This window comes from Nematolebias whitei, chromosome 2 (assembly GCF_014905685.2).
Source record: "Nematolebias whitei isolate Nwh7 chromosome 2, NemWhi1, whole genome shotgun sequence".
Lineage (NCBI taxonomy): Eukaryota > Metazoa > Chordata > Actinopteri > Cyprinodontiformes > Rivulidae > Nematolebias > Nematolebias whitei.
Window position 1 is genome coordinate 31,035,366 of NC_056499.1, and position 10,734 is coordinate 31,046,099.

Below are 10,734 nucleotides of genomic sequence, written 5' to 3' on the forward strand. Positions count from 1 at the left end.
ATATATATCTATATATATATATATATATATATATATTTATAAATGGGTTACAACAACAAGAAAAAGTGCTAAATAAAAGAGAACATTCAAAAAAATCATATCCCAAACTGAGCAAATGACACCACTTTGTTCAAAGGAGACAACTGCAAAACATCATGTTAACTCAGAAGCTAGTTGTTTAACATATTATAGTTCGAAGCCAAAATGAAAAGACAGAAGTTGTACTGCACCACATTGTGACAAAATATATTTGAATTGTTTTGCTAAGTGACAAATTGTGAGTGTGCACAAAAACCCTTTGTAGACCTTTATTTAATTGTTATTTCAAAATATTACACACACTCATTCAAGGTGTTCTTTGTTTAGACTGTGAACAAAAAGACAAGTGTCCATGTTGACCCAGACACTAGTTTTGATATTGCATGGCTTAGCTATGAGTTTATGAAATATGATTTGATTCAATGTTCTTACATTTCAATTTGCTAAGATGCTCATTGCAGGCAAGCATTTAAACAGGCACACTCATTTCCTCTTGTTCTGTTTTACACATTATTGTTCTGCGATAGCCCACTAGAAATCAGCCGTCTTGGAAATCTCACACACTGATTAGGCTGCTGTGTGAGGCGGAGGGAAGGAATGAGGTCTGTCAGCTGTAACTTACCAACAGCAGACATTTCTGGAATCGATGCGTGGTATGGGCCTTCAATGAACTGCGGTGAATTGTCATTTATGTCCTGAACTTTAATGATGAACTCAGATGGCGGCTCCAAAGGCTCGTCTGTGTCGGCGTTAATGACCTGTGCTGTTAGCGTGTACTCGGCTTTCTCCTCACGGTCCAGCCTCTTCATGGCATGGATGTCCCCAGTTAGCTCGTTGATTGCAAAAATGGTGCCTGCTCCCTCACCTGCAAGAACGTATTTGATGTTCTTGTTGCCAACATCCAAGTCTGTGTGTAGCTGAAATGAAAAGAGGAGACAGGACAAAAGATTTTGTTAAAGGGTACCACAATTTGTTTCAGCTTTGTAAATGTGTATTTAATTAATGTTTGTTGAAATATTCAGCAATTTAACAAAAAGCGCATCATGTAAATTCAGATAAGTGTTCAAGATGTCTATATCTAAATGATGCTGCTGCTTTCTGCTGAAAGTAGTGAAGCACAGATACTAAACGTAGCCCAACATAGTGCGCACTTTGCTAAATGAGGCCCGCTGGGGACAATAAGTTTATAACTAGCGCAGGAAATGGACCATAGCCTACATAGTTCCTTGGTATACATCACAAATGCATCATACAAACACCCAATATGCAGCAAATTGTTCCCTGAAGTCTTAAATTCACAGCACAAATGCTGGGTGTGCTTTGAATGCACGCTCTATAATAGCGGGGGGAGGATGTGTGTGTGTCAAAAATCAATAAAAATTTGGAAAGTAAAACCCTGCACACCTCTTTACAAACAGCTAGCCCTAAAGTCAGTAGATGATTCAGCATAGTCCTCATTATTTTTGTAATTACAGTTTCATTAGTTCACTAAAGCAGCATTACATGCTAATATAAGCTGAGTAGTTAGATCCCACTCGCTGCACAGGCTGGTATAACTAATGAGGTTGCGGGTGCTAGGTAAGGCTGTTTTAACATCTGTGTACAGACGAGCAGAAAAAAAAAGGACAACCTTTACTGGGTCGAGTTAGAAAATGTGCATTTACAGGGTAGAGGATTCACTGGTGAGGAGGGAAAAAAAGATCAGAGGAAAATGGGTTTTGTTCCTACCAATGCCAAGAAGGTTGATGTTATTCACATCAATAGACAGAGCACTTGCTCTGCTGCAAGTCACCTTTCATATAAGCCTCTTGATCCCTAAGGTGAGTGACTTTTTGAGGGAAAGGGAGAGACAATATTTACAAATCCTGCAAGGTTTCATGCTGCCGGGGTGCAGCTGCCAGACCTCATCTTTCAGACTTTATTTTTCTTAACATGAACTCAGCCGTGCACATGCGAAGAAGCATGAATCAAACACATCTGAATTCAGTAGCGTTAATTTCATTTCCTGCCACAATGTTTCAGCAGGGGATTCTTGTGTGAGCATAGTTAGGGTGCTGAACAGGAAGGCAGAAATCTGTCGGTGAAACGCTCAACCCCTAAGCCTCCGGCAACGTTCCTTTGAGCCAGCTTTTATGCATTTGCTGTCTCCGAGGTGTTGTTTGAAGACACTGACAAAGCACATTCACTTAAATTGTCACACCTTGCACTTTTGTTTTCCTAATTGTGCCATCATTTCACATGAATGATGTAGCTCATTAACACAATTGCCTCGCAACATCCTGCACACTGAGAAACAGTAAATGAGCTCAAATTAATGATAGTCTGTCATATTTGTTCTTTGATTTTAATGTGTTGCTTTTGGGGTGTAATATATTCTCAATGTAAATGTTTTTATCAGGATTTATTTTTGACAAATTAATAAACACTGTTGCCATGCAAAGGGTCACAGGTATACATGCTCAATAATTGAATAATACCAAGAAAATTCCCAGAAATTAGCTGTTACTCCAAACCTTTAATTGATTAATTCATTGATGAAAAGTCCCAGAGGTGCTGAGAGTAGTGGACAGTTCTATTTCATATAGGCTTCGCCCTTTAAGAGCTGTCGCTTAGTGTGTCTATCCCGTCATGCGAAGCATTGCACTGAAAAATTTAGTCCATGTCCACCTGCTGTGTGGGCCCCACCCTGTCCGTATAAATTACGTTAAGAGCGGGTAATCGGCTCCCATTTTTCTTCAGCGAGCTAATAGTACTATCAGAAGAACCAAGAAGGAAAGTTGCCTAACTTGACCAACCTTGTTAAGACTGCCTGTGACCCCGCCACGTCAAACTCCTATCGTCCCGGTGAGTTCTCCTCCCCGAGGAGAAGCAGACAAGCAGTCTTGTTTCAAGGTAAGCGCCGAGGAGTATTCTCAGTGGCAGGTCGCTACACGCTGGACAATGCCATCTTGTAATTTTCCTTTTATCGCCGACTCTCGGAGCGAATCGGATGGTTCCTCCGGGACAGGCGACGTCAGCAGCAACCCCCCGCTGCTCATTCCCTCCTGGAGAGCGTAGTGTCAGTAGTGGGGGGGCTGAGCCAATGCACGCGTCTCACCGCAGTGGGGTCAAACCCGCGCTCCCGCGGCATCAACAGTTTTCACACGCCTCTCCTCAACACATGCCGGTCTACATAGACATGAATGTGGACCCGCAGCCCGAGCGCAGCACACAGGCACACTCAGAGCCCTTTCGAGGAAGCCTCGCCTTGGTTCACGTGGAACACACTCCCGCGGCTCATGACGGTGGTCGAGGCGGTGGATTGACTGACATCCGTAAAAACACGACACACCACCTAAATGTACGCCCACTCGACGAACGTTATGCATAGTGGCTGCGAGCTTGCTCGCCAGACAGATGGATGGCCAAGCTGATAGCAGGGGTTACACGTTACAACTTGCAGTCCGACCCCCTCCGTTCGGAGGAGTTTTTAGAGACGGTCCTGTCATCACCAGACCAGGTCTCATCCCTAAAGGCAGAAGTCCAAGGGTTCCCGACGGAGAGGAAAACATAGTTTTTTTACTCATGTTACTTCCTGGTTCCAAACGGACCAGAGGAACGAGACCGATTTGTACCTGTCAGTTTTTCAACAAGGCGATCGTGGGCAGACCGCTTCACATGTCGGCACAGGCTCAGGTGTTGATGTCACACCTGCTATTTTTGGGCTTCGCCTTAAAATTGGAATAGCTCGATTCTCCTGGCCCAGACGATTGTTATCTGGGAGTGGGGCTAAACTCGACCCCCATGAGGGCTCGTTTATTCGTTTATCACAGACGAGAATCGACTCTCTAAGAGTCCAGCTCCCCCACGTAAAACCGGGCAGACTAGTAACAGTTATTTTCCATTGTAAAGCTGTTAGGAACGATGTTGTCAGCTCACACAGTGGCCCTGCTGGGTTTACTACACATGATATGCCTTCAGAGATTGTTTGCTTGTCTGCGCATGGATCTGGTGAGGCAAAAGAGACAGACGATCACTGTTCCTCCCTCCGTGAGAACAGATCTCCGACACTGGGAAACCCCCTGGTTTTGTCGGAGGGAGTCCCTGTCAGCAGACCTACGTCACACGTGTCAGTGTTCACAGATGCGTCGTTGTCAGATTGGGGGGTGACATGCCTATCTCAAGCTGTAGGGGCGCTGTGACCTGTCTCACAACAGCTCATATAAACATTCTGGAATGTTGCATGGTTATGAATGTGATTTAACACTTTGCTCCTGTGCTGCAGAACCAACACATTTTGATTCACACAGACAACAAGGTTACTTTTGCTTACATAAACAGGCAGGGGTGTGTGCGCTCAGCCCAAATGTTACACATGGCGAGAAAACTACTGTGTTGCGCACACCAAAATCTGCTCTCCATCAGAGCAGTGTACATCCCTGGTGTTCTGAACAAAGGGCAGATGTGATGTCCAGGGATGGTCCGAGTCATGGGGAGTGGACCGCGGACCTGTTTGCAACATGAGAAAACGCTCATTGTCAACTATGGTTTTCATGGACCCCGCGAGACGAACCACAGCTGGGGGTGGACATGTTTGCTCACAGCCATGGCCCAAAAATGCTTCTTTATGCGTTCCCCCCGCCTCCTCATATATTACAGTTTCTGAACCAAGTTCAGGAGGAGGGATTGACAGCTGTCCTGGTGGCTCCCGTGCGCGTGAACGCAGCATGGTTCCCGGTTCTACGATGTCTGTTATCGGGGCGCCCGTGGAAACTGCTGTGGAGGGAGGAAGCTCTCCTCCAGGTGAGAGGAGCGATCAGGTGTTACCCAGAAATAGGCCAGCACCTGTGGGCCTGACCGCTGAGCAGTTCCGCTTAGAGAGGATAGGTCTCCCGCAAGATGTAGTGCGCACAATCCATGATTCACGTGTGGCATCCACCACAGCGCTGTACACATCAAAGTGGACAGCTTTTCAGCGCTGGTGTACAGAGAAAGGTGTAAAGGCCATCTCATGTCCACTAGGCGGCGTGCTGTCTTTTCTGCAGCAGCTGATGGACAGAAATTTGGCATGCAGCACGATTAAAACGTATGCTGCAGCCATCTCTTCTTGTCACGAAGTTTTTGGAGACAGAACAGCCTTTAATCCTCCGCTGATAAAACATTTTTTAAAAGGTGTACAGAGAAAGGTGTGGAGGCCACCTCATGTCCACTAGGCAACGTGCTGTCCTTTCTGCAGTAGCTGATGGACAGGAATTTGGCGTTCAGAACGATTAAAACACTGTTGCCATGCAAAGGGTCGCAGGTATACATGCTCAATAATTGAATAATACCAAGAAAATTCCCAGAAATTAGTTGTTACTCCAAACCTTTAATTGATTAATTCATTGATGAAAATGCCCAGAGGTGCTGAGAGTAGTGGATAGTTTGTTCATTTACAGTGTTAAAAGTCCAATCTGGTGATTAACACTCCCTGGAGAGCAAAACCATTAAACCATGAAACCATGAAAACCATTAAATTTATAAAATTGGTTTTAATGTTTCAAAAGTCAAGTGCAAAAGTTGGACATTTTGCTGACTTTATTTACTCTTTATTTAAACAGGTAGTCAGGTAGTAGAAAAATGTTTAAGCGTAAAAGGGAAGACAAGAAGAGACTCGATCATTTAGAACTCATTTAGAAAGTTTGGGGTTAATTAATGCAGCAAAAAACAGATTGCATTTATACGAGCAGACACAAGTTATTCTGACTGAATTTATTTTTTGGTTGAAAATATTTGACATGTAAAGTCTTACTGTTCCAAAGGGTTTTAAGTAGGGCATTAACAGAGTACTCGAGAAATCTACACATCGATTGCTAGGACATCTATCAATGTTATAAATGTAACGTCAGGTACCCGTAGTGACGTCATATTATGTGATCACATATGACCGTAGGGGGCGGTGTTGCACTGTTGCAGGTCACAGAGTATGGTGTAACACCGGGTCTAATCCACCGAACCAGAATCAGTTTCGGTTTAAGTTTCGTTTTTGCCGTGCTGCACATTTCTTCACGTTTGCAGTTTAATAATAATAACTAATAGTTTTAGTTTTTCCTGTGTATTATTTGCAGTATGATAAATGGTAGGAGCATAATATATGCTCCCAATGTTTTGATGGTCTTTTTTTGTGTGTAAGTAATTACCTTTTTTTGCGGTTTTATTTATTTATTTATTTTTGTATCTTGAGATCTATGACGTCATCAAATACTCGACTTCTACTCGGGTTTTATTATGTTAATGTCGAGTTTAAAAATTATATACTCGTTCAACCCCTACTTTTAAGCTAATTTGAACTTTGTGGGACAAGCTGGGGTAAAATATCAGCTGGGTCAAACAAACAAACAAAAAAATAAGACAGAAACAGAAACGTTTAGGAGAACATCATTACTGATGTGTTGATGTTTGAACATCTGTTCTACTTGCAATCAGCATATAACATAAAAAAAAGAGATTTGAGGTGTTTATATACATTAGCTCTGACTTTAGTGTTTGGATTTAAAGGACATCATGAAAAGGAGGATGCACAACGAGGATGAATCAACCTACTCTTAGGATGTCCTCATTGCTTTTAGTGCACAACAATAGCCGTTGTAGTCGTTTTACCTTTTTTTTTTTCATCCGCCTTTGTTCTGACTGTTACCATTAAACTTTGATTGTGTGCTGAAAAGGTTAATGACGGAGAGAAAATGGCAAGAATGTCAAAGAGGAGAAACACAAATGTTGGGAGAAATTATAGACGTGCTCAGAATATTTTTATTTTTTATTTTCATCTATTGCTAATATCAAAACTATTGGCACTTAGTAGAGAGCCATGGATATTTGAATACCTTGGATTTTTTTATTTTGTTTTTTTAACTGGAAGTATATGGTTTTGTTACAAAAAATGTTTGGAAAGTATTTGTATTGCTACTAGAGTTTAAATTTAGTTCCAATTTGATCCTGTTAGATTCAATCATTCAGCCAGCCAGCTAGTCATTTACATTTACTCATTAATCTGACATGTTTATCCAAAGCAAGTGAAGAACATCAGTCACTCAGACAATCAGTAAATCACCGGCTTGATGCCAAATGCTTTGCAGGAATGATACAAAAATAGGTGGTAAATCAAGAGAAAACTAAGACCCCTAGCCTGAATGACAGCAGATCTGAAAAAGGTAAATGCAATCCTAACAATAAATTTAACAATCATTGGAATATAAAGATGCGAGGATATACTTTTATTAAAGTCCTGCCAGAGAGGCTGCTTCAAGCTCACCTTTTATATCCCCTGTACATTTGACCCCCCGTGTTCCAACCGTGCACGGAGCTCAGAATCAGGGACCAAATCAGTTTTTCAGAACAAAGTCAGATGGTCGTTGTTGGATGGTGCGACTGCATAGTAGTGTGATGGTATAAATCCAGTTCTGTTACATGTGCATATAACACCCTCTAAATACTTTTCTGTCTGAAGTTCTTTCCCTTAAAGAAATTAATGTGTATATGTAGTATATCTCTTAATTGGTGGTGGTGGTGGGGGGGTGGGGGTCAGTTCAGCGGTTTACTTCCTGATCCTATTTGTCTCTGACATTTGTGAGACCATTTTGTGCAATTTGTAATGTTATTTTTTTTTTTTTTTTTTGGTTACACTATTACAGGGTCCCTATTGCGCCAAGATTGCTTTTCAATTTATTACACCCTGTTCACAGGTTAAACTCTGATTTTATACGAGCAAAGGCAATCTTATCACTGTTGAGCAAGGGAATCAGAAAATGCTCCTGTTGTCAGGACCTGAACATACTCTGTTATACACAACAAAGAGATGAAATGTAGACTGAAACATGTGTCTGAGTGGTAGAGGGACCTTCAAAAGCTGTTATTTTCATCCTCATTGTGACTTGGCTTACAAGCTTGTATAGCTGTCTCAGTGGCTCAGTGCCACATTATAGCTGGCAACTAACAAAAATTGTCTCCCTTACAAAAGGGCACACTGTGTGCCGTCTTCTGAAAATGAAAAGTCACACTTTCCGTTATCATTTTGTCTGAAGCTGTGGCTTTAACTTTTTCTCCACTGAAGGTTAAGGTGAGCTTTCTAACCGTAGTTATCAGCAATCCTCTGCATGTCTTGGTCGCCCACTTCTTAGACAGCCTTCACACTGGATGCCCCAAATGGTAGTCAAAGAGTACAATTACTGACAGAAAAAGAGGAAGACTGTCACAGGTCCTAGTCATTAGGCAAGTTGCCCGGGCAACTCAAGCAGCACCAACAACCAGTGACATTAACTGTGGCATCCAGGAAACAAGAAGATAATGGATAACAACAGAGTGGAGTCTGGATGATTATGCGCTGCAATGCACACTGCAGACACAATACACCATCAGGTATTTTGAGCTCAGGGTAAACAAAGTTAATACACAGACTGGCATGCCTCTATTGATTTGGTATTTGACAAGTAACAGTGTTAATAAAGATGTTAGTAGTTGTCTTCCTTTAAAATAAAAAAAAATAAAAAATATTTGTCAGACTAGACTGTGAATTACACTGAAATGTAATGCAGACGTGTTTTTCTCCTGTTGGCATTTTCCTCTTCAGGGGTTACCACAGTGAGATCTCCTCTTCCATCTGACTATGTCCTCTGCATCCTATGTATTCACTGCAACTACCTCCAAGTCCTCTCCAACTGCATCCATATACCTCCTTGTTGGTTTTCATCTTTGTCTTTTTCCCAGCAGCTATATTTCTACCATCCTTCTACCAATACCCACTGTCCCTCTGATGGACATGTCCTAAACATCTTAGTCTTGCAAACCCAACTTTTTTATTTCCTATTTGTTCAATTCTGGGCTGTACTTCTGATGATCTCATTCCTAATCCCCAAGGCTCCAGGGGACTGACCTGTATAAATAAAGGTTGAATTTGTATCACTCCTAAGGAGAACCTCAATGTGTTCATTCCAGTTGCCACTTCCAGTGTTTTCTCCTTTCTGTTTGTTAGTGCAACTGTATCCAAACCATAAAATGCCACTGTCTTGTAAACTTTTCTTTTGACCTATGTTGCTATATTTTAATTGCAAATGGCTCCAAAAATGTTTATATATCCATCCCATCATGCATGGACTCTTTTTTTCACCTCTTTACCACACTCTTCACTTCCCTGGACAGTTGACCCCAAGTAGTTGAAGTCCTACACCTTTGTGACCTCTGATCCTTGTTGTCTAACTGTTCCACTTACCTTCCTCTCATTCACACACATATAATCTGTTACTATAGCTGACATTAATTCCTCTTCTTTCAGGTGCAGACCTCCACCTCTCTAAGCTCCCTTCCACCTGTTCCTTGTTATCACCACATATCACAATGGCATTTGCGAACATCATAGTCCACATAAATTCTTGCCTGACCTCATATGTTAGTTGGTCCATCACCAAGAAGAGGCTCAGAGTCGATACTTGCTGCTAGTTGTCAGCCAGTGCGGCGCACAGGCCGACCTGGAGGGGCGGTTATTGAAAATCTGCGGCCGCTGGGGCATGCTCCCTCTACCGCTGCTGAGTCTACTTCGGACTGTATCAGGATGTGTGTGGTCAACGCAAGATTTATTACCAACAAAACTTTTATCCTCAGGGACTACTTTCAAGAACACGGTTTGGACTTTATATGCGTCACAGACACTTGATTGTCTCCTGGTGAGTCCAGCGCCTTGACAAAATTATTACCTCCGAACTGTCTGTATTTTAACGCATCACAACCATCAAACCGGTATGGTGGTGGATTATTAACAAGATTCAAATCAACTTTTTGTCTGTAAACAAATACCCATCCCAGTTTCCTTCTCAAGCTTTGAGCTGACCGTCTTTGAACTCGGCCATTCGCCTTCGACTTTATGTACACTTGTCTACCGTTCACCTCAATCTAAGTATTTCATAAATTAATTTTCGGATTTCTTGGCTGAAATCACACCAAAATATGATCAAGTTTTAATCATTAGGGACTTTAATATTCATGTGTGCTGTCATGAGAAGCCCTTGGTTAAGGACTTTTTAGATTTATTGGACTCATTTAATCTAAATCAGCATGTAAATGGTCCCACCCAAGAGTGCAGACATACAATGGACCTTGTTGTAACAAGTTATGACTGTTAGTAATTTTGAAATTGGTGACAATGTTTTTTCAGACCACATGCCAGTCCAGTTTGAGTTCACCCTCCCCCATCTAACTCCTAAGCCGTGTGCTCCTGCATGTCTCAGCCGACCCAGTAACCACTTCACTGCTTTTCACTTCACAAATGTTTATAACTCAAATGATAATTCCACCCCCGGTGTTTCTCACCACCACTGGGGAGCTAACCTTCCAGTTCAACTCTGTCTACTGAAAGGCCCTGGATCATGTTGCTCCTGTTAAAACTAGAAAAGTGAAACTCAGATCAGAACCTTGGCTGAATGACGTCACTAAGGCTGTTAAATAGCTGTGCAGGAGGGCGTAGTACAAGTGGAAGGAAGACAGGCTGCAGGTCTCTTTTCAGATCAGAACCTTGACCTGAATGACGTCACTAAGGCTGTTAAATAGCTGTGCAGGAGGGCGTAGTGCAAGTGGAAGAAAGACAGGCTGCAGGTCTCTTTTCAAATATTAAAGAGAGTTGGTATCATTATCAGAAAGCAGTAAAAGCTGATATATATATATATATATATATATATATATATATATATA

At 42.0% G+C, this 10,734-nt stretch overlaps 1 protein-coding gene across 1 annotated transcript in view; it reads right to left on the reverse strand.

Moving 5' to 3' along the window:
• The window catches only part of cdh8 (cadherin 8), a gene marked incomplete at its 3' end in the record, with an annotated part of 74,793 nt that extends 71,624 nt beyond the window's left edge, over nucleotides 1-3,169 (reverse strand). Inside the window, 2 exon segments of the mRNA XM_037694185.1 lie at nucleotides 662-956; nucleotides 3,137-3,169. Of these exon segments, the coding sequence (XP_037550113.1) occupies nucleotides 662-956; nucleotides 3,137-3,169 (328 nt within the window).
• Between the last annotated feature and the right edge of the window lie 7,565 nt (nucleotides 3,170-10,734).